The 27,439-nt window shown below is 49.1% G+C and overlaps 7 protein-coding genes and 1 non-coding gene across 8 annotated transcripts, besides 4 other annotated features; 3 read left to right on the top strand and 5 right to left on the bottom strand.

The window, feature by feature from the left end:
- Positions 1 to 2,987: 2,987 nt before the first annotated feature.
- On the top strand, positions 2,988 to 4,278 carry NFIA_052710 (alpha/beta hydrolase; the record flags this gene model as incomplete). Its single annotated transcript, XM_001257821.1, has 2 exons — positions 2,988 to 3,391; positions 3,456 to 4,278. 2 exons carry the CDS (start codon positions 2,988 to 2,990, stop codon positions 4,276 to 4,278), a joined length of 1,227 nt encoding a protein of 408 aa, XP_001257822.1.
- Positions 4,279 to 4,507: 229 nt separating this feature from the next.
- On the bottom strand, positions 4,508 to 4,800 carry NFIA_052700 (uncharacterized protein; the record flags this gene model as incomplete). Its single annotated transcript, XM_001257820.1, has 2 exons — positions 4,508 to 4,712; positions 4,775 to 4,800. The coding sequence occupies 2 exons, from the start codon at positions 4,798 to 4,800 to the stop codon at positions 4,508 to 4,510; spliced, it is 231 nt and encodes a 76-aa protein (XP_001257821.1).
- Positions 4,801 to 8,679: 3,879 nt separating this feature from the next.
- Positions 8,680 to 8,726: a microsatellite.
- Positions 8,685 to 8,719: a microsatellite.
- A 50-nt stretch (positions 8,727 to 8,776) lies between the features above and the next one.
- On the bottom strand, positions 8,777 to 10,719 carry NFIA_052690 (cation:proton antiporter; the record flags this gene model as incomplete). The annotated part of the gene is made up of 3 exons (XM_001257819.1): positions 8,777 to 9,505; positions 9,567 to 10,411; positions 10,470 to 10,719. 3 exons carry the CDS (start codon positions 10,717 to 10,719, stop codon positions 8,777 to 8,779), a joined length of 1,824 nt encoding a protein of 607 aa, XP_001257820.1.
- Positions 10,720 to 11,497: 778 nt separating this feature from the next.
- On the top strand, positions 11,498 to 12,598 carry NFIA_052680 (autophagy protein 5; the record flags this gene model as incomplete). Its single annotated transcript, XM_001257818.1, has 3 exons — positions 11,498 to 11,635; positions 11,698 to 12,139; positions 12,198 to 12,598. 3 exons carry the CDS (start codon positions 11,498 to 11,500, stop codon positions 12,596 to 12,598), a joined length of 981 nt encoding a protein of 326 aa, XP_001257819.1.
- A 193-nt stretch (positions 12,599 to 12,791) lies between these two features.
- Positions 12,792 to 12,876, bottom strand: NFIA_052670. The gene has a single exon. It is a non-coding gene; the product is annotated as a tRNA-Thr (tRNA).
- Positions 12,877 to 13,347: 471 nt separating this feature from the next.
- On the bottom strand, positions 13,348 to 15,761 carry NFIA_052660 (SAM and PH domain-containing protein; the record flags this gene model as incomplete). The annotated part of the gene is made up of 2 exons (XM_001257817.1): positions 13,348 to 15,573; positions 15,627 to 15,761. The coding sequence occupies 2 exons, from the start codon at positions 15,759 to 15,761 to the stop codon at positions 13,348 to 13,350; spliced, it is 2,361 nt and encodes a 786-aa protein (XP_001257818.1).
- Positions 15,193 to 15,324: a microsatellite.
- Positions 15,218 to 15,324: a microsatellite.
- Positions 15,762 to 19,817: 4,056 nt separating the features above from the next.
- NFIA_052650 (Zn(II)2Cys6 transcription factor) lies at positions 19,818 to 21,901 on the top strand (the record flags this gene model as incomplete). Its single annotated transcript, XM_001257816.1, has 3 exons — positions 19,818 to 19,944; positions 20,037 to 20,237; positions 20,295 to 21,901. 3 exons carry the CDS (start codon positions 19,818 to 19,820, stop codon positions 21,899 to 21,901), a joined length of 1,935 nt encoding a protein of 644 aa, XP_001257817.1.
- A 1,244-nt stretch (positions 21,902 to 23,145) lies between these two features.
- On the bottom strand, positions 23,146 to 23,817 carry NFIA_052640 (uncharacterized protein; the record flags this gene model as incomplete). Its single annotated transcript, XM_001257815.1, has 1 exon — positions 23,146 to 23,817. The coding sequence occupies one exon, from the start codon at positions 23,815 to 23,817 to the stop codon at positions 23,146 to 23,148; it is 672 nt and encodes a 223-aa protein (XP_001257816.1).
- Positions 23,818 to 27,439: the final 3,622 nt, after the last annotated feature.

The following is a 27,439-nucleotide window of genomic DNA, read 5'->3' as shown; positions in this document are numbered from 1 at the left end:
TCTGATGCAGAAGAGAATGAATAAAGTTTGTCTTTGTTGTCTGTCCAGCAGAGATGATTGACCAACTTTAGGACGAGGTTGTTGGCCTTTATATACCTTTTCTTAAAGTGCGATCGTACTTCCTTTTTTACTCCGGAGCTAGCCTAGGAGGAGTGCATATCTCCATCTCAACGTATCCGGTGCGACGGTCCGTCAGTCCGTCGCATTCGCCTGTTTCAAGATAGGAGAGCGTTGTTTGTCCAAGATTGTAGGGGGCTAACCATGCAGGCAATGAATGTCACAAGGACAGCAAGTTATGTGTGGAAGTGGACCTTGAGATCTCATGGACTTAGTACTCCGCACACTAAGTCGTTCGACTAACAGAATCCCGAAAGTTCCGTGTCCATCACAGAGCCACGAGTGAGATTTTGCGTTTCATCTGTGCAGTAGCGGAGAAAGCTCCGAGCTACTTTTGCTAGGAGTAATATCACTGCTACCCTGGGCCATAGCCGGTTTCTGCATGTTCACGGCAATCCCTTCGACAAGGGTCCCCAGAAAGATGACGGGCGAGAGGACCACATGCGGATAGGCAACTATTTTTCAGATTAAGGGACTATATTGTCTGATAAATGTATGTCGGCGAGACAACATCTTAGGGAGACGGTCGAAGCGACTCCCCTTTGGGGTATGCTCTCAAAGATGGCAAGGGAAGGTTTCCATGCACAGTCTTTCCGCACTAGGAAGTAAGTCCCCCGGCAGCTGAGTGAAAGATTAGAGCAGCAAGGGTCGAACCAAATCAAGCCCTGACCGGGGGGTTCGTGATGCTATCAAGCGAGGATGTCGATCCCCGGAGCCTGTCTGGTATAGTATCATTCAACTCGAAACCACAGGTCAATTCGGCTGACGGCGCCTCATCTAAAGGGGATAAGTCAAGTTCCCAGCGTGTACTGAGACGTGGACGACGGGCTTCTCAACCTGAAGGATTGCAAGGAAGTACTCCGTCTTGCCGTTTAGGCACGGCGGGCAAACCCAATTTTTCCGGTTGCCTTGGGTGAGAATTTGGGTCGCTAAAGACACATACTCCACGAAGGCTGATTTCTGAAACGGCTCCCAGAGACTTGATTTGAAGATTCGGATGCTGCGACGTCGAAATTAAGCGCTAGAAGAGATGACGCGGTGGCAGGATCTGGCAGACTGTGGCGTTATTGGGCGTCAGGTTCATTTCAAGCCATCCGTGACCTGATATAAAGCATTGATTAATTATCGAGGGGTCCTGAAGCCATGTCGATCACCGGAATGCGGGGATAGAATCCCATCAATAGCAATTCGCCTTTGACGATAGTGCCGGCACACTCGGTTTCGGCTGTTCGCCTCGGATGGTGTGGGGTGCGTCTTCAGGCAGAATTCTGCATCAACTGCCAAAGAAAAGCCCATCTACTTGCCAAGGTAGATTGTCAAGGATATATTCCTGTCTTAGCACATAGACCAAATGAAGAAAAGTCACGGTCCATCGCTGTTACCCCGGACGTCCGGGAATACGACTGCGAGATTCATACAGCCTAAGGGCGGCTACTGAGCGGAATCGACAGAGCGTCGAAAGCTGTCCTTTCAGTACAGTACAGCACGCAATCGCAGAGACTATTCGAGTTCATCTTATCGCTACGGGTAATGTACGGACATCCTGAGTCAGTGTTTACCATACGCAACCCACAGAACCCTGATCAAACATTGTTGTGGCCATTGACAGAGATCTAGCAATGCAAACATCGGAGGGGACGGTGAGACTGCTATCGGAGGAACTCATAAAACGAGGTGCGTACCTTGCAGACCCATTCTCGACGGCGCAGCGCGTGCAGTCTGCACATATGCGCAAGGGCTCGAATCGCGATTTAGCCGGGAACGTCTCTCGTCCTATGAATCGACAGTCAAACCGCCGGAATTTCTCCGCAATATATTGCTAGGAGGTTATGGGGTAAAAGCAGGAGCGAGAGCCAGCAGCTGGATCTCTGGCATTATCGCCTGAGCTCTCTGCAGGGTCGTTTTCGGATAAGGAGTTTCTCCTGTCTTAACACCGCCAGATTCTAGACATCCAAGTTCAGTTCAAAGCTGACTCTACAGCTCGCTGGGCCAAGTCCCCACTGTTGACCGCATGAGAAAATGAGAGCATGAATGAGCCGGCGGCCCGTTGTGATCATCGCCCGTGCTGCCTGTTTGTATGGCATCTCTGCGTGATTAGTGTCATCGGGAACTGCGCAAGTCCGACTTTTGATAACAAGTAGTTGCCTGAGTTCATGCGTGTTCAGTTCGAAAATATGCCGACATTTTTCTGGCAATCGATCCACTTGAGGGTGCATATCCTCATTGGCGTGGATCCATCGAAACTGTACGCTTCAAAATATCTGGTCAATTCTAGAAAGAGCTGTCCAAGTTTAGGTTTAGCAGCTGAATTCTCAGCTTTTCTGGATGAATTCGAATCTCAGTCATATAGTAGTGCCTCGGATTGTTCAGCTCACTGCTATAACTTTTGGATAGGAAAATTGGTGAACAGTATGAGCTTGAGATTTTTTCAGCCAAGATCTATCGCTGTACAGTCGCATCATGAATCAAAATGGTGATATAGATATGAGCCCGAGATGATTGCGAGGAGTTGTGTTGCGCTTGCTGAGCCAAAGAACGCCTCAAGCTGGTGGTGGTGAGCCCTGATTAGTCACTTGATGCCTGGTCACCCTGGTGATGCCTTATCGGTTGGCTCTTCCCCATAAACCGATAAGGCATCCAGGCATCCATCTCTACTCCAACATCTCCGGAGGACCTCGGTTTCTTTTCTTTCCCTGTTCAAGCATCTTTATTGGATTACGCTGCTTTTCGTCCCGTCACTTTTAGATCATTGCTTCATTGACGTTTGACTAGAAACAATCCGAGAACCAAGGTCAAATTATAGAGGCCCTGGAACAGCCTAAGAGGGAAGATCCAGAGTTCGAGGGACCTAGCGTTCGAACCAATCGGCCATGGCTTGGTACACCCACGCAGTTGAAAGAGCCTCCAATTCTTTCAACGGTCCGCAGGTTCATCTTCACCTACTAGCTCTGACTGGAGCATCGGTGACTCTCGCTTTTCTTTTCCGTTCGTTTCTCTCCGAACAGCATCCTAAAGGTACCATTCTCCCTTCGCCCCGTACAGCGATTTCAACTCTGTCCGATGCGGAGAAGCGCCAACTCCCTCTGCCAAATGATGTGCTCCCTGGAGCGCGGGATGTAGCCTCGCCGTATGGCTCCATGAGAGTGTATGAATGGGGTCCAGAGGACGGGCCTAAAGTATTATTTGTCCATGGAATCACCACACCTTGCATTGCTCTGGGCGGATTGGCACATGCTTTGGCCGATCAGGGTTGCCGAGTGATGCTTTTTGACCTGTATGTTGTTTCGCTATTCACCAAAAACTTTTTTGGGTGTCTTTGCTGAGAGGTCGCCTTCCAGTTTCGGAAGAGGTTACTCGGACTGTCCGTCTGACGCTCCTCAAGATGATCGACTTTTTGCGACTCAGATTTTCCTCGCTCTAAGCTCCTCTCCTGTCTCCTGGACGGGAGCTGGCTCTGGGAAATTCTGTCTGGTCGGTTACTCCTTGGGCGGTGGTATTGCAGCGGCATTCGCATCGTACTTCCCTAATCTGCTCTCCGCATTGGTGTTATTGGCCCCAGCAGGGTTGATCCGCGACTCCCAAATCAGCTTTCAGTCCCGGATTCTCTATTCGCGTGGTCTGGTTCCAGAACGGGTACTCGGTTTCCTTGTTGGTCGCCGCCTCCGCGCTGGGCCCTTGACTACCCCAAAGCCAAAGAATGAAAAACTGAACGCTGCAGATGCCCTCACCGAGGAGCTTCCCTCACAAATCGCCGGCAATATGCAGGTACTGTCTCGGGCCTATCCACATGTCTCGGTTCCCAATGCCGTTTCTTGGCAGGTGAACAACCATGCCGGATTTGTTCATGCTTTTATGTCTAGTATGCGCTTTGGCCCGATCCTGCAGCAGCGACAGTGGGACACCTGGACGCGCCTTGGCAAGCACCTGGCAGCACAGAAGGAACTTCCAACGGAAGAGCAACTGACAAATGGTCTTCCAAGTGACAAAGTCCTCATCATGTGCGGCATCCATGATGCCATTATCGTGAAAGATGAGATTGTGCCCGATGCCACGTTGGCCCTCCAGGGAAATGTTGATTTTGAGTACTACAACGCAGGCCATGAGTTTCCCAGCACACTGTACGACAAGGTAGCACAACGGATAGTGGAGCTGTTGCATTGACAAAAGTCTATTGAACTTGGTCGACGACAAAAAATTCAGGGAAAATAAAAGAAAAGAAAAAAACACCTTTGAGCTCGGGGCACAGGCTTGATGAAATGTACGCTAATAAGACAATCATAGACTCTGTATATAGAACATCATTCTGTCAATTTTTTGGATGAATTTTTCTTCACGGTCCCGCCACCCCCCAATTCTGGAGTGAAGAGGTATACCCGTGAAGTTTCCACCTTCATTTCCGCAATATTTCTTCGGTTGCGTCAAGTTGACTGCTCAAACGTGATACGTGAGCTGACCGATCTTGCATGCGTGCACGAGCGAAGTAAGGCTCATCAGCAAAAGCTGACTGTGAGAATCGGTCGACAACACCGTTGCTCGCGTCTGGAATATGGCTCAACTTCCCGGCACTGAGACCGCTGCTCTCGCCGTTGGTCATTCTGAAATGAAGACACACGTGAGCCCTCTGTGGCGAGTATGTGTGCACATGAATGGGGCTTACTTTGTGGACTTTGTTGCAGAAGGCATTGTCAATATGAAATTTCTGTTCGCCTTCAAGTGGAAGTGCTGGGAAGTTGAAGTTGTCTCGGACAGGGAGTGAGGTGAGATAATCTATCAAGTTGAGGAAGTGTGGCAGTATGACAGGCTGACGATATACACTCGAGATATGGTGTTTTCAGGATGTGGATTGTGCGATGGTCGCTGCAATGACAGTCGGTGAAGTCGCTTTTTGTTCTGCTTTTATGTTTATTGGTTCTGAAGACTGGTGAGTAACAGCAAGACAGGCATGTCCCTCCTCTAAATACCCAAGAATGGTCACCGGAGCAGATGGAACAGTCAGGAGATTTTGATGATGGAATACAAAAATAGCTGACCCGCTTTACAGTCTCGAGGGTACCAGTAAATGACAAGGATAAGTTTGAACGGGGCTAGAAAAAGGAATGGCATCGAGGTAGGAACCGGAATGATCGAGATCCTCAGCCTGAGAGACAGCTTGGACGATGACATCGACATGGGCTTAGTGACATTCACCGGTCTGTTCTGTCGCATGGACTGCCGAGAACGGCTCTGGATCAGCAACCGGCCCAACAGTCGTCAAGTCAAGAGCGAAGCGGATGTATTCCGTGGCTACTGGACACCCTATTCTCGTCTCGACGCAGGGTCCACGAAGGATCATCATCAAATGTCTTGATCACCAAGAGCCGTCCACCAGCCATAGGTACCGACTGGGCTTGAGCCAAGGGATGGCCTCGGAGTGGAGTTGGATCTCATCACCTAATGGTCTAATTCGTGTCTCTCGAACAGGAGTTCATTTACCACCGGATCGACTTCCTGGGGGGATTCTGATAAGCGGACGTGGCGTACGTCGGGAAGGTTGACCGAGCAGTGCCCTATGGGCCCGTCCCCCTGGTAAGCTACTGGATCTTACAGATACTTTCTTTTTTGACTCCAACCATTTTTCTCGGATGTTGGAGGTGGACAGTGTTCATGATTGGACGAAAAGTAGGCTGAAACACCAGATCTTCTGTCACAAGTCTAGACCTTAGACCAGTAGCATGGCCGATGGCACGCGACTTTCTTGGCAGCCATTCAGCTGCCAATGCAGTCATGCACCCTGTCATAATCTGTGCAGCACATCCCAATATAGGGCATTATTGGCGGGCTCGGATAGGGAGTCGAGATCGAGGGCGAGCCGTTGCGAGGACGATCGGTTTGGGCTTCAGACAGGCGTGGTTCGCTTGGACAAACGTGGTTGCTGGTATGGACGATCAACGCACAGTCCCAAAGAAATCTGAAGCAGGAATTTAACTGGCACAACCTGCCGTTCAGCATCCCATCTGAGCAACTCCCATGCTTTTGTGGCTGTATGTTTTCTTTTTCCTCGGTCACCTCCTTGCTTGCTCATTTCCTCTTGGAGTGGCGATCGGCAAACAGCCCCCTTTACCAACGTTCCTGAGGTGACGATTCACGGAGCGATGTAAGAAGTGCATCATTTGCGTGTTAAGCTATGTGCATATGCAGGTTAGCATGCAGCCTGTGCTTCTTCTCGTGCTGTTCTAACGGCTGCGAGTGTCAAATTCTCTGTGCAGTCATCGGCCGATTTACATTCCTGACCGGCCTTCTCTAACGAGATGCCATGTGCTGGACAATTACCTTATGGTTCTTCATACCTACCTAATCCTGGCATGGATTTGGGCTCTACCTTGGAAATCATTGGCGAATCTGCTGCGGGTGTGTGTCAACCATCCACATGCTTGGGTCGTCGTACTTCAGACATACTGACGCCCAAAATAGAGTTCAGCTATGCTCCTTTAATTTCAGACTGAGAGTAATATGATTTGGGCCGAGGAAAAAATGAAAATAGAACGCGAAGCCTCGCTTATTGGATAATCCTGCCAGGAGCATCATCGCTGAGGGAGCGGGATGCGCATGACATATGGAAACGGACGAGGTGCAGAAAGGGGGAAAAAGCAAGTATTCATTTACGCCCCGTGACTTCCTGCTGATTAGGGGCTGGGTCGTTCAAGATCGGGGACGAAAAAGGACCTTTACGACAGGTCTCAAGGACTTAAGAGACAGCTGAGATTTCACAGTGTCAATCTCAATTTTAGCCGTTGTCAGGGTTGGGAAATGCGAAGCCCTCCGCACCTCAGTACGCCTTGATTGGCGATGGCCGTGAACTACGCTCACTCTTGGCGCCGGTTGTTACCAGAGTGTCGGGTGCGTCCAGTCTTACTCTCACGCAGAGCTACGAGGCTCGAGAACAGGGTTTCGGGGTTGTCAGGGGTTGGCGGACGAGCCTATGAAGCGAAACCCGTGGTGTTGGGTGCTTTCTGGCTACAATCTTGATGCCATCCGGGCAGTTTTCCAACCTGGCTGAACCCGGAGTTAAGTTCACCAGTACCGGGAGATTTGCAGTGACTTTGAGGTTCTTGACCAGCATGCCAAGGAGCTGTCCATTCACGAATTGGGCAAAAATTGACGACAGTTACGAGCGACTACTCCGTGCTCCATATTGCGTCCCAGTCCAAACTTGGAGATTCTGCGACTTGAGAGCAGTTCACAATTGCTCATAAGGCGTTATGTATACAGTATCGTAGCCTTGAATGAAATCAAGACGGGCTGGAGTGATATTACTCTCCTCAAGGCCCATAGCTGCCTAGTTCAACGCTGCAGGAACCTTGTCGGGAGATCACTGCCTTTGCGCAAGCCAAGGTCAGAAATCCGACTTATTTTTAACAACTTTCTACGTCAAGCTCAGCGCACATACGCAGGCTCAAAAGGCTATTCAATAGTGGGGCCTGTGAAGTGCACTGACGACAAGGAGTTCTATCGTCCTACGGGGTACGGAGTATGACTCTGACATTCTCCATCTCGCGTGGATAGCATGAGACAGAGCCAAGCCTCAACTCTCAAACATGTCGACTGGTTCAGACCAAGCCTCACCGGAGGCCTGTGCTGACGGCAGACTGCAGAGCACATGGTTGTCAAGGGAGAATGGACAATTCTCCCTTGCTGAAAAGCATGACGGGTCACCTTTCGGACATCAAATGAAAGCAAAGGCCGTTATCGTTATTTGCCAGGTGATACTACCCAGTCGGGACTAAAAACAGGAGGAATTGGCGAAGTCCCACGCCTAGACACGCAGATCTTGCTCATATTGGTCCATTTTTGGGTGTTTCATCACTCTGGTCTGAAACTATCTCAAATAATTGCTTTTTCCTTCTCGTTGCCGGCGCAACTCGTTTTGTTAAGCCCCTTGCACCACAACCATCTTCAGCAGCAACTTCATCCTGAAGCGAGAGGTGAAACAAGCTGTTTGAACTTGAGCCAAGATCGACAACACCGGATGAACCCTGTACGAACTACGGAGTCTGCGGACTATCTACAGTGTTCAGGCAAGCTACGAAGCTTCCAGGTACAGCCTTTCAAGTCCTCGACCCCACAATAGCCAACGGCTTTGGCATGCCTTGGTCGCTGCTAATCCCGGTAACGATCCGCGTCGCTCAAAATGGGCAACACTACATAGTATCGACTAGCGAGTCATGTTATATGAAACCGATGGCATGGACTCATCCTAAGCGTTTTTATTCGTGTGGACTTGTTCCATACGCTATTTCGAAGACCGAGCAGACAAGACAATGACCTTGGTGTTACACAAAGGAAACTGGCCGAGTGAACTTATTTTCCCTGATATCATTTCACAACCTTCCTTTTTCAGCTCGTATCCTGTTACTCCTTGCCTTTTTAGGATAGGCTGGAGGAATGAGACGGTAGGAAAATGCGCACCCTATCAGAGTACTCTGAGGCTTCTGAAGTCAGGTCCCAAGGGCCGCACATCCTGGAGCAGAAAGGACCGTTCTCTCCATATCGAAGGGTTGCTGGCTGAGTGCGTCATTTTCTCGCTTTCTTTTCTTTTTTTTTTTTTTTTTTTTTTTCTTTTTTTGCTTTTTGTGGACTTGCCTTGTTTGGGACTGCTTGTACAGGGCACTACACGACATCCTCAAGAGACGCCCCATGTGCCTAGAGGGTCTTCGCCGCCAGAATGAGTTCGAAGTCTCTGGAGGGTTTTCACCCTCTTCACTAGGGACCCGACACAAAGGGGGCCAACGAAAGTGCAGAGGGTGATGGCCCAGATGACCACCAGATAGATCTCAGAGGCTACCTCTTGGCTATTGGTCGCGGGAGATGAGGACGAATGAGGGGAGAAGATCCCATCCGCCTCGGCTAGCGATGCGATGAGGTAGCCAATCTCGCCTCGCGCCACCATAGCCAAACCCAAAATCGACGCCGGATACAACGAGCGGGGCCTGAGAGGAAGCTGTGTGCTGCTGATTCGTGCCACAGGAGGACAAAGCCCTTCTTGTGGCGAGTCATTTCCCGCTGTTGCCGCTGGGAGTTGAGAGTCCTGCCTGCGCGAGTCTGATTCAGGAAGTTGACTTTCTTCTCTCTTTGGTCCATCGCTTTGTATCTCTCCTTGCGCTGAGGCGCGTGAGCAATCACTGTCCAGCTGAGATCGGGTCTTGCATGACTTGGCCGCGCTCACAGTGGCAAACCCGAGTAGAATCTTCTTCGCCTTGTTCAACGGCTTTGATCCGCGTAAAGTCAGCCGAATCAGCAACAATCCGGTCACTATCTTGCCAAAGGCCATGAGAAGAGTGTAGACAACGCCTCGCCATACTACCCTCCCTTCAAACATTTTCGTGATTGGAATGGAGAACCCTATCGAAGCCTGGAGGGCGAGTCAGAGCGGAATTCTGAGAAATTAGGTGTTGATAATAATGGCAACCTACAAAAAACAGTGGGCTCAAAATCCGCTTGAGAGGCTCTTTGCAGAAAGTTTCGAACGTAAGTTCTCCAGTTGGTCGCTCAGATTGCATAGTGTTTTCCGTATGGGCGGTGGACTCGGCTTCTCTGTGGCTACTTTGTGTATGATTTGTCTCACGAGTCAGACGAGTTTGCATTTCAATGCTCCCCGGTCGATGTCCACGCTGGTCATTGGCTGGGATTTCGGTCTTTGGCTGCTTTTCACGAGTGGCCAACATCTCGTCAAGCCAGGAAATACTAGCCCCAGCCAGATATGCAGCGAAGAGTCCCGACGTGCCTGCGTACTGTGCGCCGGTGACCAGTCCAATGAGATAGAGCATGTAGACTACAAATGCGACATTCAGTGACCTCATCCAACCAGGGACCCGAATCTCGTGCGCCTGAAATTTGCGTACGACCACCGCAACGACAAACCGCCAAACGAGAAGAAGCCCCAAAGCAAATCCAATGGCAACAAGGATGGGTCTGATCACGACCACCGGGTCGAAGGACGATTCCTGATTCGCACCACCCAGGCTCGAGATGATTTGAACCATCACCAAGCCTGCGACATCGTCCATCATCGCTGCGCTGCCCAGGACGACACCCAACCGGGTCTTTGCCAGTCCCGTCGTGGACAAGATGGTGAATGTCGTCCCGATACTGGTAGAGCAGAGGGACGCACCGGCGGCAAATGCTTGAAGAGGAGTCGCTGATAGCAAGCTCATGAGGATGAAGGATAATGCCATAGGCACACCTATCCCGGTGATCGCCACCATGGAGGACAGAACAATGTTTGATTTCAATTGGGAGAATGATGTTGAAAGGCCACCTGTTGAAACAATCTCGTCAAATAACGGTATCGGCTGATGCTTCTGCAGTCAACTTACCCTCGTACACCAAGAGAAGCAACCCGAGATATCCCAGCTGCTGAATGGTTTTCTGAACGTCCAGTTCTAGCCAGTTGGCGCCGGGGACACCCCATGCAATCCCAATGAGAAGCTGCCCAATAAGCCCGCAGTAGATCAGCTTATCAAGTAGAGCGTTCACCCAGTTGAGGGCAAGCAGAAAGCTAGTTTGGATCAGAATAGTTTTGATCCCTGGCTCATGATATGCCAATGCATTTTGTGAGGCTTCCATGGTGGCTTATCAGGCTGAGTTGATATCTTTCCGAGTGAACTTGATATATATATTCGAGTAAATACTATTCAATGCCGCCCTTTACATATGTGAGTGTTGAGGCTCCAGCCTATAAGCGCATATAACAATCTCACCCTGTTTAATCAATTGAAGTCATTGTAGATAATTGATTATTCAACCAGCCTCATAACCACTCCACTTCTGATAGAGTTATGTTACCAGACACGAAGCGTTTGACGACAACGGCTTTACAAAGAGGTAACACCAAACGAAGTGTATGGCCAATGTATGCCCTGGCAATTGTCATACGGTGATGTAGATATTCGTGAAGATCGAAACTGAGACGCATGAACGGATACAAAACTTGCGGTCTCTTGGCCGTATGAGTAACAATATTTATGCCTTAGGCAATAATCACATGATATACCTGTTCTGGTAATCCCTCACTATCTGCCAAACAACATCATCTCCATCATTCTTGCAGTCATATCATGTCTGCTAATCCCCGGCTTTTCAGCTTTATCTTTATCTGGGGACAAGCTCTTGACTGAGTGAAGATGCTATGAAAACCGCAAGCTCATCGAATGCTGTCAATAATGGTTCTGTTCTTGCTGCGGGGTTGTGCTTTCGTCTCTCAATGCTAGAAGTATATGTAGACCAAATCGATCTACACTGTCTTCGATAAAACGGTGTTTGTCTATCTCCAGGCGCTACAAACTAGGTACCATCCGCGCGCTCTCAAGTGTATCAGGCTTCATGCTGACTTGTCGTAGGACGGATGAGAACATCCTCAAGGATGGAAAATCAAGCCTCTCTTAGCAGCATCCAGAGAGCTGTATGGGATGGAAAACTGCCGTTGCAGATAACGCTTGCTTCATCGGAGAGTCGAACATATGACCAGACTGATCCCTATCTTGTAAGGAGCCCTCCTGGACAAGCTCTAAACAACATCATGTGTACGAAGCTAATGTATATTAGATCGCTTGTCCGCGAATCTCTTATCTACCATCATTATTACCCAGGTTAAGAGCCTTCTTCTCATCATCACTGATTGAACCCAACTCGCAACCCCACGAGGGCTGGTTCTCCTTCGAAGGAGTCCCGCTGAAATGGCACCTCCCTGTCGGGTTGCTGTATGACCTTTACGCGGGCGCAGACCCAGCATCCAAGGGAACAAGAATAGACGAAACAGACCATCCCTCCAGCAGCCTGAGCGATACGCTCCCCTGGCGGCTGACGGTGCATTTCAGCGACTGGCCCGACGAAGAGCTCGTACGACTCGACGCAGACGGCATGGTCATGCACGACGCGTTCATCAACAGCGTCAAGGAGGCGGATTTTCTCCGTAACGGCACCGCAAAGGGAATCATGACTCTCTCCAAAGAGGACTCGGCCGGATTATGGCAGGCCGTGCAAGACGGTATTTCACAGCTTTTATCATAGCCCGATCTGCGCTTCAGTATGTTAACGATAAGTAGTGGATCTCCCCTCCTTCCAACGCATCTCGAATATCCTCCTCCCCCCACCGAATCAACCATTCCGCAACATCCCAATCCGCTTTTTCCTACCCCTATCCCCAGACTCGGGCTCCCCATCTCTCAAGGTCGTCCAGTCTCCGCTGCCACCTAGTATACCAGTCGCGACGAATACGAGTCAATCCACCAATCTACGGAATAGCCCCGCCACGCAAGTCCAAACGTTAGGCTCGGCGTTGCACTCGCTACTTCCCAACCTCTTTCCTAGTCGGAGGACTCCTGTTCTGGCGAAGCCGGTTCTCCATGGCGCAGCGGTGCCAATGTCAGCCCCTATTGAGGAGCTAGTAAGGAGTTGTGCGTACGGGGATGGATGGGCGTATATCGTTATTAGAATGATGGGATGATCATGTGTTTGCTATTCCGACTGGTTAATCTAGCTAGATTGCGTCTCTAATGACGATAGACATTTGCATATTGCATACTACTACATCTTTGATTGACATTCAGACATATCAAAAGAGGAATAAACCTTCCTTCAAAAATGAAAGCAAAATAGTCAATACTAGGTATGAATGATGAAAATGTAAACAAAAAGAATGCACCGACGCGGGATCGAACCGCGGACCTTTCCATAGGTCGTACGCCATACGAGTGGAACGCTCTACCACTGAGCTATAGGTGCAATTCGTTGTGTGGGTCGTAGAAACTCTCTTCTAAGAGGACATACAATATCTACCATGCTTTATTTTTTTTTACTTTCTCCAGTAAAAAGGAGTTACAACGACAATGAAGCTTTTACTGTTCTTGTATTATTCTATAAGATACGACACAGTATGATTGAAGCAAGGAATAATCTTGAATCGAATTAGTTGCTAACTAGTCCTGATCAACCTGGTTTATACTTCGAAAGCCACGTCAAACTGACAAAGTAGGAAAGTTCTGGGGTATATGACAAGGCCGTCCTGCGACGATGTGTCTTGATCATTCTGTCGTAACAAAGGAAAATAGATGCATCTTTGATGTAATAAACACAGTGGACGCAGAAACACCAATGCAAAGACACAGAGAAGTTTACTAGAGTACATGCGAGGCCGTATCGATAAGCACATGAAGGAGAGCATACAAAAAATATCAAAAGATGGGAGTAGGCAGCTCAGATGAAGTTCCCGTTGACCTGCATCTCGGCGCCCATTTCTCGGCCCTTCCTGAGGGCCTTGGCGAGCATTAGCTCTCGCATCCAGTCAATGCGCTCATCACGAGTCTTGACTGCGAAATGGTGACTCTTCGAGTTGTGGTTTGCAAACAACAGCTTCTTCTCATTTTCCTTGCTTGCGGGAACAAGGGAGAAGGCAAATGCGGCATCATCACGGGAAGTATTCTGTCCGCTGCGCAGAATGGATCGCTTGAAAGCGGCAGTCAATTTGGAACTGGTGGCCAGTGACGAGCAGGCGACAGCATATTCATCCACATCAATTACCTCCAAGGCTTTGGAGTTCCGATGAGCATCAAGCTCATCTTTGTGCATGGCAAGATTTGTCCCACGCAAAGTGAAATGGGCGTCCTGCCACTCGTGACGCAGGAAACGCGTCTGCTTGCGCTTCTTCATCCATCCGGCCTTGGTGACGTCGGGATCTGAAGCGAGGGAGGAATTGGTGGAGCTGGGGGTGTGCAGAGGCATACGGGGACTCCTGATCAAATCCGAAGGACCCTCGATGGGAGTGAGAGGTCGATCTTCGTGGACTCTGCGTAGTGGCGCGGCAGCTCGAGGACGGGTGGAGGTTGAACGCATGATGGGCTCCTGATAGCGTAGGTTCATGAGATTTCCGTAACGCATATCCGGGGGCACCGACTGAGAAGCCTCACGGGCAACCGGTGCATCGGGAACTTGAATGACAGGGACGTCCATCTCGGAGAACGGGGTGCCCTGACGGTAAAACTCGTCTAAGCCCACCGGCCTCACTGTGCTGAAGGGGCCGTATTCCTGAACCGCAGTTGGGGAGCCATACATGTGGTTGACCATAGACGGGGTGATGGTTCGCTGGGCTGTCGCGGTCGTAGCGGTAGTCAAGTCATCTGATTCCGTGCCAGTTGGGATCGTCAGCTTCGGAAGGTTGCGAAGGTTGGCAGCCATGTGATTCGGGTAAGTGGTCGGCGGAGAGAGAGCTGGAATTGGGTTTTCTGGCATCTGTACCGGCTCTGGCTCTGCCAGAGCAGGAGACTCAACGTGCTGATAGCTGAGAAACTGACGCACGTTCTCCTGGGGATCGAGTCGTTTTACTTCGTTCAGCATCTCTTCGCAAAGGCGGGGTGTTTGTTGGGCTGGCCCAAGGATGTCTGAGGATGCCACCACTGAAGGCTCAGCATCTGACTTTGGTCGTAAAAGGTTCTTTGCTGTCTCTGGGTTTCCGGGGTTTCCCGTCAGAACTGAGCCACCAGGAAGAATAACTGCCCCGGGAAACTCTGCGGCGAGCTTCTCAAGCTGGCGCTGGCGTCTTCTGTACTTAGGACAGTTTTCTCCCTTGGAGCAGCTGTGCGGTTTGGGAAGAACCTGCTCAATACCTACGATGGATACAGACTCCGCTGGGGTGATCTGGTTGCCACTGCCGTCATAGACTCTGCTGGAAAGGACCTCACCAGTCGGGGAGACTGACATGGTGTAGGAGCGTCTTTTCGGAGAGGGAGTTGGAGACGGGATAGCGACGGGTTGCTCAAAGACTGGGTCCTTAAGCATGGTGTTGCGCAGGTAATCGATTGAGCCCATCAGCTGATGACGCTTGCCGAAGGACTTGATACCCAACTCCTTCAGGTCATCGGCCTGTAAACTCAGAAGAACCGAGCCGGTGATATCATTCATGATGAATTTCTCAATGACGGAGTCATCGTAGCCAGCGATGAACATCCAGTGGGCGACCTGGCTCGGTGACCAGGCTCGGATCTCACTTTCCTGCACATGTGAGACATCAGGCTGCAAGGTTGTGTAAGCCTTGGGGGTGCGAGGAGAGAATTGGTACCGCATGCTGGAAGTCTCCGTCTCTGATTGAGAGAAGTGGTCTCGTGAGTTTGGAGTCGCGGTCTCTGAATGAGAGAATTGGTCCCGAGAGTTGGGAGTCTCAGTCTCTGATTGAGAGAACTGGAACTGAGTGCTAGGGGTCTCGGTGTCGGATTGGGGAAACTGAGCTCGGACAGGTGACCTCTCAAAGTACAGATCAATTTCCGTCGTCGGGACTGAGCGGGAAGAAAGCATCGAGTCTCTGAATAGGTGAGGGCCTGTAGGGCCTTCAATTCTCTTGTCGAACTTCCATGAGAATGGTTCTCTGGGGGCATTGTCTGGAGTCGGCAGGTCTGGGGTGGAAAGCGACGAGTTGCTGTCATAGCCAAACTGACGAGGAACATTGTCAGCAAACAAAAAGCAAGCGAGATCCTTCGACTTACCGAACCCATACTCATTCGTGGAGATTCTTCCTCCGTATCGCTGAATTCGAAATCTGTATCATCGAAATCCGTGGTGTCGGAAATACGTTTGTGTACAAACGTTGCTTGAGGGAGGAATTGCTCTGTGTTCTTCATGTTGAGCGATGCAGGCACAGCCTTGCGTCGGTAGCGTAGGGAATCCTTGAAGACGAAGTTAACATTGAGTTCATTTCACTGAAAGATCTGCCATACCATGATGAGTGTGAGCTATGCCAGAGATTTGCTGAGACTTAGGCGTCAATGATTATGTTGAGATAATTAGGGTTGGGTGACCAGTGTGTATTTCTATGGAGAAACCATTCGATGCCTCAAACACAAGGTAAATGGAAGCAATAGCAAAGCAAAACGGGTATCCAGGAATGAGCAGTATGATATGCAGTGACAGAAAAGATGTGAAAAGAGTCAGAACAGGAGGGGACTCGGGGCCGGCCAGAGGATTAAGTATATCAGAGAAGCGAGTCCGTGAACAAGCCCAACCAACGGAATGGCGGGGGGATTGAAACGGCCCAGGCGACTAGACAGATAGAGCAGACCGAATGATTTTGCAGAGCATGGGAAGTTGGCAAGGACCAGATCTGTGACATGCAGAGATGGTGAAACGTAGCGGCAGTGACTTCATGAGATGACTGGTGACAGGCTGGTAGCTCTAGCGAATGGCTGGTGATAATCAAGGGGAACAACGAGGATGAGAGGTGATGAAGAGTGACCATCCTGCAGTAGTTGAAAGTCGAAGATATTGCTTCTAGGAAGCTCCTGTCCAATGGATAGGCGCTGCCACGGGCGTCTCACAGAGAGGAAAAGCAAAAATATGGAATGGAGGAAGATGAGAGGTCGATGGGGAGCCATTCAGTGTTTGCTGTAAGCGCCCATCCTTGGAGGGAGGCCATGGCGGGACCGGCGTTATGACTGGTCGCCTGGTCGGGCTGCTTGGCGCTAACTGACGGACTTGAGCAAGCGAAATGTCAGACCACGAGTTACCATAGGCAATCAGCGTCCATGATCCAGATGAAAATGGTGACTGAAGCGTTTGCCTCGTACTGATTCTCCAATAGAGATCCTTGCTTGCCTGACTCGCGGAGAGCAACCACCTCCAGTACACACCGTCTCTTGGACGCCATTCGCCTAACGTCCTCGATCGGGCGTCAATATACCCTGGACTTTGTGGAAGATGAAAGAGGTGATACCCCAAAATCTCGCCAATGAGATCTTGATCTGATTTCCAAATCCTGAAACACGAGAATGCTCTCATCGTTGCTGTTGATGGCTAGTCCGTTACGGAGAAATGCATAGCGCGAATGAGCAATCCAACACGCTCGACTTCACTTTGAGCGCCTTGACTGGCTCCTACCGAGAATCTTAAATACCGCAGCAGGGCCGACTTCGATCCTTCAGAAAAGATTCTTCCTTTTGCTGCTCAACCCATGCTCTGGTGAATTGACTCTCCCGTTCGACTGCGATTCTGCGTCGCCTTCGACAGGTCACAATCTCCATCATGCTATTTCAGCGCCAATATGGCAGACGAGTACCCCTCGCAGAGCACTAGGTACATACGTTCTGGACGACATTCAGCGCCGGTAATGGCCGGACAGCGGTGTACATGCCTACACGGCCTACTTGAATACTTACCTTGGCAACTTGCAGTCGGCTGCTGCAAGGCGAGCACAATCACGCAGCACTACTAAAATCATCCCGTTATTGACAGCACCGGACAGGTGGCTGGAGAGGTGGGAAGGGATGTATCCGAGTGTAGTTCTTCCAGTCAGTCGGTATTCTGCTTTTTCCCTGCGTTCCAAGTGACTAACAAGAATTTCCCCCTTGAGTTGGAACTCGACCTTTCGTAATCAACTTTAGATAGTATGAGAATAGATAGACCCCTGATCTACAGTAACAGAGTACTAAGTACGACGGAAAAAATTGTCACCGCAGACATGCAGGAAAAATCGGGTGACGCCAGAAGCGGGGCAATGTTCCTTTGGACCGTGATGATGTGACAGTCACTCTGGACTTGCTTACCGATTATTTATGTACCCACGAGATTCACCCTACGTTTATTGGAACTTCGTTGGCTACATCTCAGCGCTACTTTAGTATTTTCTCTGAGTTTTAATCACAGGCTACGAGGATTCTCAAATCCGTCGCTCCTTGCGTCTGGGTGCAAGTAAACAACTCCATCAGTCTCAATCAACCTCACATCTAGGCCTTGTTTGTGCATTAGAACTCCGGTCATGTAGAGATGACAAATACATCATGGGCTCAGAAGAGGATTTAGACAAGCGAAATCGAAGCGACATGAATGTGTTGGCGCTAGTTGTGCTGCAGAAGAGGCTGGTAGCGGGCACTATGCTGCCGAGATGTTGGAAAATGTTGGTTAAGCTGGCCAAGATTGTTGGTAAATTAGCAAACATCATAGGTTGCTTCAAGCCATTATGCACACTTGGTGATATCTTCTTCCGAGGGATGCTATTAAAAGCAAACTATTAAAAGAATCTTCTATGCATGCATGGCTACCTTGGTCAAAGAATGAACCTGTTTGAGAACCTCATACGGAGTGCATGAACCATATCTTCGGGATTCCAATGACGTTGCGTTTGTTTCAGTCCATTGTTGGATTGCTACTGACATTGCGCTATTGGAAGTATCCGAGTACGCCTTTGTTGACGGAAATAAGAGTGCCAGAACCGACACGTAGCTGTAGAAGCCACATATTGGTCTCAAGCAACGACCAAACTGATTCATAGTAAACGGTCGAGTGTGAACAGTTCAAACAGCAGTACCGAGTAAGAACCATGCATATTTCCTAATCCGGCCACTTTTGAATCTATACTTTTGTCATCTTCATTCTCCTCGAAGTTGGCATTAGTGATTCTTCCGCGTGGGGCCATGGAACATCCCGCCTGGTGTCCGAGCTTTCGGCTATACCCCGCGCAATCTATGTTACTAATTATGACAACTTGACCCTGATTTAAAAATAGGATTAAAAGGCTCTGAAAATAGATCTTTTAGCTATATATAAATAACTTTATGTAAAATTCAGCCAATGGAAGCATCACATCATACACAGCAAATTACTCCCAACATGCAGTATTGGCGGTTAAGTGTTACTAATTAAGGGAACTTGGTGCTTGAACTGTCACATCCAGATCCGCCCCGCTTCTGCATGGGCCGATCCCCACCATTTGGCACCCGGAAATACCGTTGCTGATTGGATGAAGGAAACTCATGAAAGAATCGAGTCAGTCGAAAGTTCTTCCCTGTCGCAGCCATGCGACTCAAGCATCATTATCGTTTGTCGTTATGATTTCCTCTATCCAGATGATCAATAGTATGCTAAAGATGGCGAAAATTTTACGTGAGTATGACAACAGTTAGTTACCTAAGGAATTGTGGAGAAATAGAAGTTCAGAGCATCATAGGAGAAAAGAAGTACAGGAGTAATAATAAGGTATTTGTGCAAAAAGGTAGTGCATAATTAAGATAAATCCATGCAAGACAACCAATCAGTATTCGACTGCAGCCGGCCACAAGACCGCGCTAGGAGAGAAATGGCAGACCCTGACAGGAACATATCCGCCCAAGACAGGCTAATCCCTGCAGCCATCAGCGCGTCTAGCAATCTAATCTATCACTAGGCGACTAGATCAGCGCCGAACTACTACTTTCTCCTCCTAAGCTCTATGTCTTTCAACGCCTTCATCAGTCTATCACACTCCTACTTTCTACTACATTCCCTCCTTCGGTCGTCACTGATTTGCTGTCTAGCTTCATCCAGTCTCCACTCATGTTCTATCAGAACTTGAAACATCATGCTCGTTCTTCTGACCCCTGGGATGGCAAAAAATAGAAGCATGGGGTTGCATGGATTCTTGTTTGAGGATGATGCCTTCATCCTTCAGATATCATCACGGCATGTCTTCATAAAGACCCTCTTGGTCCTGCATTGCTTCGACCTCGTCTTCTGAAACATTGCTGCTTCAGATGACAGCATATACTGCGGTTCTGTCGTGCAAGTACCTCTTCAGTTCAATGGTGCATTCGTCTTCAGGTCAACTGTCAATCATATGAGAGCTTATTGCCGTCGACCAAGCCTTGATCAAGTATCTTCGCTGCTTCATGATAGTTGCAACTCCCTTCCATCAGGACTCAAGTGTCACCATGTCGTCCTACGCTCCGTCGACCATGGCCCATCCTGCCGCTGCAAGCATGACTGCCTTGAGCATTCCTGCCGTCGACGACCCGGCGGAGGACTCGAAGAGCAAGTCATACAGACGCTCCCGCTCAGGTAAATGTCCATTAGAATAGCCATGCTCTCTTTCAGCGAAGGCTCCTTTCTTCCCTTTCATCAATTATCTCTGTGTTAATATGTTTGAACAGGCTGCTACACCTGTCGGGTCAGAAGAAAGAAGTGTGACGAGACCCGTCCGTCTTGCCAGGCATGCACGAAGCTGGGATTGAAATGCGACTACAAGCCACCTCTGTGGTGGATCAGCGTCGACCAACGGCGCGTGCAGAAAGAGAGAATCAAAGATCGAATTCGACAGACAAAGACAATGGAGAAGCATGGGTCTCTGCAAGGTACGTTGAGCATACGAAACAGCACCTGTCACTGTCTTGACACCCTTGTGCGCCCAGAATACATGGAACGAATCCGTCAACTCACTCAGAAACCTGCGACGGTTGCTGTGGAGTACGACTTTAACCGCCCGCTCTGGGTCGAGCAGTACAACCCGTTGACAACGTCGCTAATGACACCGGTCACTCCATACGAATTCGATGTCAGAACTAATCAGGAAACTCTTCTCAACGGCGCGTCTCTCGCAAATAATGCTTCTCTGTCGGCATTCAATTCTCTGATTCCTATCCCACAACAGCCTTACTCCACTATTCCGGAGTTACCTTCTGAAGCCTGCTTTCCAAGCTATGCCACCAGGACCCCAAATTACAGCCCTATGAGCCCTGCGGCGCTAGTCTTTCCAGACCGGCCATTATCCTCGTACCTGCAGACCACAGTTTCCCTAGATGATAACGATCGGTCACTTCTCAATCACTTCTTGGATAACGTCCTCCGGCTAGTCTTTCCTATTGTTGAAGCTCACCAACAGACCTTTCTTGTCCGTGCTGGAGAAATTCTCAACTGCCTGCAGAACAATCTATCATACCTCCACTGTTGTCTCAGTGTGTCTGCCATTCACCTCAAGACAAGCCGGGGATTGACGGATGAGATGGACCACGACATTATGCGACATCGTTATGAAGCAATCTCGCAACTCTGTCGGGCATTGAGCGATGGACCAAGCCATGAGCACGTTTTGGATGCAACGCTGGCCATGATCTTTTACCACTGCTCTGTCGGCGAGCCGGATGATTATCTGCCGGATATCCCGTGGAACACGCATTTTAAAGCTGTGTCCAATCTCGTCAGCAAGCCAACCTGCGCGCCGACCCAGTTCAGTGTATCTCTTATCACATGGATTGATATTCTGGGCGCCACAATGCTGGGACAGACTCCGCATTTTGCTCACACCTACCGCACCAAGCATCTCAGCGGCACTGCATCCGGTCTACAGCAAGTTATGGGCTGCGATGATCGCATCATGTATCTGATTTCGGAGATTGCTTGTTTGGAGTCACTCAAGATCGAAGGACGAATCGACGATATGGCGGTATGTCAGCACGTCTCTGCGCTGAGCGCACAGCTTGACTGGACCGAGCCAGCGGAGCGAACGCTCGATGTACCGTATTCACCCTCCGGGGTCGTCCAACCCGATCAGTTGACAAAGGTTATCACGGCGTTATTTCGCACCGCCGCGCGCATATATCTTTACAGTCTCATGCCTGGCTTTGGCCTATACGACCAGAATAACATCGTGCTAGTAGCGGCTGTTGGGGAGATCCTGCAATGCTTGCCACCAGGGGCCCAGGGGTTTGATCGCTCTCTTGTGTGGCCACTATTCATTGCAGGCGCTCACTCAGTACCATACAGCGGGTTCCGCAAGATCTTGACTGACAGAATCGCGGCGATGGGATATCTGGGAAGTTTCGGCAGCTTCGGACGAATGTACCGGGTGCTTCAGGAGCTCTGGAAACTCTCCAGTGACCCATTGACTTCACCATCGGCCAGTACGGGGAGTCGCAATATCGGCCAGAATAGTGCGAGCTCAGAGCAGCAGCCCTCGGAGCAACCAATTCGTTGGCGAGAGTTGATGAAACGCAAGAAGTGGGATTACTTGTTGATGTAAGCTGTTTACAAGAGAACTGCGACTTTACGACGGACCGGATACTCGGAATCAACGTGGCAGCGTCTCATGGCTTACAATCTTGATGAGCTCTCGTATGCATCATGATGTTATGTTTCCAATGCTCTGTTTATTCAGCTACTTCTGCCCTTTGTCGTACAGCTTCTCTTCTTTGACCTCCTTTTCTCCTCTTGCCATGTTCTTCTCTTCTATTCTCTTCTATGTGACTTCGTCACATTTATTCTTATTCTTCTTTCACATTTTTTTTCACTTTTCTTCACCCTTCTTCTCTTTATTTCTCTTCTTCTTCTCCATACTTATGATCTTCTATACCCTCCTTACCTGTTAATTTACATTCTATTTCTTATTAGTGGTCGCTGAATCGACTACAGAGATTTTACCCTTCTTATTCACTCCTTACACTCAAAATTCATGGCGTGTGGCTATCTGGTTGATTTTATTATTTCGAGGGCATAGGCTGAATACCATTTGTTGATGTTTCTAATTAACTTCCTGAAGTCTGAAATTGTACGGAGTAAACTGAGAGCAAGATTACCATTTTATGCCTTGACAAGGACGAGCAAGGACACCGTGTGATAGCCAGGTATCAGACGGCTGCTGGATATATTTTGTCAAAGGAGGCTCGAGCCCCTAATCATACCTAGTCTTGCTTCCAAACTGTTGTAAATGGAGTTACGTATGAGTCAGGTCACATGTATGTTGGTTCTGTGTTGGTTCTTGCCTGCTGTTGTATTGGCTGAGCATGGCCATGGGGGTTCTGCGCATCATGTGGAACTGATCCTTCAGGATTCAGTCCCAGGATTGATTCATGTTTATCCGTATGCTCTAGCCTCTGGGCTTTTGCCAGTTGTACTAAGGAACATGGCTATCCATTATATGTTAGTCGCCCAGTTCTATATTTACTACTATAACCAACGGTCAAGATATGCTCAGACGCTGTATGGAGGAAAGATGAGAATACCACCATACACATCCACTCGTGTGCCATTCTGCGCTACCTATCCATACATGACAAACTCCGTCATATGCAGTCGCCCCTAATACCACAACGCTAGGATCAGAAATAGAGGTACTCTAACAGACAAGACCGAAACAAAGGAAACCCACGCTTGTAGAATCACAACGTAGTATAGAATCCAACATGATCAATCATCAACCTGATAGACATGCGACCCCAACAACATAGGGAAAACGTGATCCAGCTAAGCGATAATTCATCACTGTGATTATGTCTCTCTCGGAGCGTGGGTTGCATTCCGCCTCCTCTTCCCAGGAGGCGGCGGCTCAAGCCGCGGCGCACGCTTGAACGTAATCGTCGTCGTCACCACATGCCGTACACTGACCTCCCCGTTCTGGCTAACTGGCGACTCAACCCGACGGACCGTCCACTCCGGCGGCGAGTACGGCGAGTACAGCGACTGCGCGCTGCGCGGCGTTGCAATCGCCGACGCAGACGAGACGTGATACGGCGGCGGGATTCGCAGCCGCCGGAGATGGTCTGGGCTCCTTGCCGTTGCGGAGCAAGGAGTTGCAGGTGTGAGGGGAGGAAGCGTCACTGGCGTGCATTTGCGGCTGCTGGGGGTGGTGCTGCAGAAGAACGAGGAGCTGATTGCGCTGGACGGCGCTGATGTTGGTGAACGGCGGGGCTTGTCGAGCATGTACTTTGCAAAACTGGCACGCGAGTCTGTAGAGGAGGTGAATATGGGGCTGAATGTGCCGAGGAACTCGGTGTACGCTGGAGGAGGTGTGATGGTTTCTGTTTGGTCTTCGCTGGGTTCATGTTTCTTGTCTGCTATGCTGGCGTCGAGGTATCTTGTGCTGTGTGGCTCACGCAGCTCGGAGGGAAAGGTCAGGTCTTTTGCCATGCATGGTGGCAGGCCCGGCTTGGGAGCCATCATTGTGTCGAAGAGCAGAAAAGGAGGTAGAGAATGCAGCAAGAGGTTGGTATGAGGCTTGGGATGCTCTGATATCTGGTCAAATGTATGGATGATTGTAGAGGCAAATGCTGGCGAGGAGGTGTAGTGATGAAATTAGTGATAGAAAGAATTTCTTCCTGGGATGACTCTCCACTAGTGAGTAATAACTCCAGAAAATAGCGTCTCAATGATCTGGCGATAGAGACTGGATGGAGGTGCTGTTTCTATAGTAGACCGATGATGATGTTGTAAGATTGCGTAAATAATGCTGTACGAGACAGTATAAATACACCACGTACTAGATCAAACCACAATAAGTTAGCCTGCTCAGTTGGCCAAAATAGCAACGCCACTTGATCCACACGTACAAGGCCAAACTGCTAAAGAAAGACCAGATTTAGGGATCCCGGCCTATCTGGTTGTTTTCTCGACGCTCAAGCTCTTGCACAGCCTGCTCGGTTTTGGTGCGATGGTAAAAAGGATTGCCAAGTGGCGCAGGGCAGGATCGTCCTGATCAGAAAATGGTATACCGGTCTCTCTTCCGAGGCGGTCAATCAGCCCAGCTGTTCACCCAAGATGACCGTACTTGGCTTGTGGACAATTTCCAACGCATAAGCTTAGCAATTGGAAGTTCAATGATCAAACGGGTTTGCGATGAATTTATACTACTATCCACTTTGGATCTTTGCCCCCACAGCTCATGTTGAAACCGACAGAGGACGTACAGCAAAGGGCTTGACGTTCATCAATCACTTTTGCGCGCGGCCGAATCACGTCTCAGATAGTCCTAACTCCTACTCTATCCTTCATTCCCTGTTCCTGGCGATTGTTTTTTGCGTTTGGGGGCCAATATATCCTTCGTTTATCCAAAGCGCGCGGTACTCTCAGGCTATGGTTCATTTCCCGCCATGGTCACAGCGATTTCAAACTTCAAATACGGTCTTCTACACCCTTAGATCAACACAAAAGACCCAAGTGCAAATGTGTCCCGAAACCATCCACCGTGGGACCTCTAACGAGAGCCAATCAAACATATACGGTCCAATCATATCGTGTAGATCAGCGTATTCTGGCACGGGTTTCATGGATAGCTCCCTAATAACGCTTCTATCTCAAGTTTAATCTCCCGTATGATATGCGCTTTTGCGGGGAAGCGCCTGAAAGGTCTGCAGGACATCGAATGCTTCTATTGGCGGTGAAACATCTTATCTAGTGTGTGTATAGTTGCAGTGTGTTGGGTAGCAGTCTACAGTGCTCAGAGATCCTCATTCCGCACACTGATTGCGAGGAGGCACCCTACAACTGGTTCTAGTTTCTTGCTTGAATACAATGTTGTTCATTCATGTCGGCGAGATGCTATAAAATGAAGGTTCAGAGGCCCTACATATCAGGATACTCATTGCATGAATTGAGTTAGTCAACTGAGGATCTATTTTAGGACTGTCAGGATCCATACAAAGAGCCTAGCGCTAACGTGATGGCATGCACAAGAACACCTTTCTAAGCGCCGGTCATCTGGAGTTTATGCTTCTTCAAGAAATTTTGAAGGTTTGATTCAGAGACGCCTGTCTTTCGTCGAGCCTTGATTCTTAAACGTACCATCCTCCTAGTAGTATAAGAGTATACGGTGGCAACTCGACCATCTTGCTATGCCAATTGACTTGGCACTTGAACTATCCCTATAAGAGGCCTTGCGCAAAAAAGCCCATGATGAGCTCATAAGCATGAGATTTTAGGATCATAATGCAGCAAGTCTATAAAAAGAAACCCTCTAACCCAACGAATTAACACACAATGAGATCTGCATATTTAAACGCTGTGGTTAAGAAGCAACCCAATCAAGTTAATGAAAGACTATCACAGATAAAAGTTCGAGTCGATCTAATTTTGCCCACCGATGGCCTTACACATTTCCCCAGGCCAACCCAGCCAATCCGGGTCCGCGGCTGTATTGGTCGCGGCTGCAGTGTTCTTTTTTTAGGGGTCCGGTTGCACGGTCAATCGGGACTACCGCGGGGACAGGGATCCTGACACGGGCTATTTTTGGATCATCAACCTCACCTCACCTCTTATGTATTGGGCATATTACTACACAGGGCAACATAAACAGTCCATTTAAGAAATAAAAACCGACAGCAAGAAGCAGTGCTTTGGATTTCCCCTCTTCTTGATTGAAGCTTCAATCTTTGGTATTATCCATCATGAACGGCACCTCCAGGTAGACAATCACGAAGTACTCCATACCCCAATATCATCATGGAAAGAAGGATCCAAGTTACGACTGCAAGTGCAGAAAGAGCGTAACGCTGCCCGAACCCTATCCAAAGCTAGTCATACCAATCAGCCTCTCTCACTGGCTGAATGAGATGTCCTCCCCTGCGCCAGGGGGTCTCTGCTATCAACCTTGAAACACCCGATTGACCAAGCACAGCAAAGTAGACCGACATTTTCATGTCAACACAATCTACATACGCACCATCAGAACTCTCCGGCGCATCGCAGAGTTCTATTCTTATCCTGCATATATGCAGGTTAATCATTTAGCACTTGAGATCACCCTGCTTCGGTGCTTCCTTTGGGATGGATAGTTCTTCACGAAAGTGACAATTGCTCGGGCATGTGCTGTTATTGGATCAGGTCGTTGGCCTGACACGACCACCACTTTCCGTCTAGTTTTCTTTCGTGCTTTCACTCAATCAGATCGTAGCCCTGCCGCTTGTCATTTCTCCTGTTTATAGGTTATAGATAATTATAGAATCATCAGCACCTGCACAGCGCTTCTGTACGACTTGAGAATCCTCAGTGCAATGGAGGACGTGATCACATACTTGGGTTGTATCGTTTGGTACAATTCAATACGTCTTGGTAAATACATACCCTGGCGGTTTCTACCTATTCTACACTACATCCACTCTCGAGCTGTCGCGCATCATTTGACTTCGGGCGTGCCGCTCGCATGTTGTAGGCCGTGGTCCTTTTCTCTGCTACTTGTGATGTAGTCTCCCACGAATAGCTGGCTGGATGCCCTTCAGGTTGTCTATTGCAGCAATGAAGACTTGACGCCATTCTTCTATACTGATGGAGATGAACAATGAGCAGCCCACGAGTTTTAACGGGGGCTTGGGAGTCTTGGGTTACTCCACTGGATTATTTCAGAAACCTTCTTTACAGATATAAAATCAAATGCATGTTATCATGGGACATTCAAAAGGTAACCATTTTGAAGAACAAGACCGAAGGCAAAGGTGTGATGGAGAATGACTAACCTCCCGCCGCTGAGAATGTACAGGTCATCCATATCCAAGATCCCACGCCGGCCGCTGACCAAATAACATTAGAAAGCATGATTAGGTGATTTATAAACAGATATATACGTCATAGAAAAAAATGTCAGATGCAGACAAGGTGATATAAACTGGGGAAATCCGTGGTATCATGCTGCGCCGTCATTGTCGAACAAAGTGGTATCATAACAAGAAAAAGCCTGCCAACTCAGCCGGGTAACCAGAGAGAAGAACGAATATTAGGTAAAATGGGGTTGAACAAGGGGTAAGTGAATAATCAACAGTAGAATAAGGGGAAAGGTAAACCAAGAAGAAGAGAG

The sequence above is a fragment of the Aspergillus fischeri genome, genomic scaffold (genome assembly GCF_000149645.3).
Source record: "Aspergillus fischeri NRRL 181 1099437636266 genomic scaffold, whole genome shotgun sequence".
Lineage (NCBI taxonomy): Eukaryota > Fungi > Ascomycota > Eurotiomycetes > Eurotiales > Aspergillaceae > Aspergillus > Aspergillus fischeri.
The sequence above is the reverse complement of the archived record's forward strand: the minus strand, read 5'-3'. Positions and strand labels throughout refer to the sequence as shown.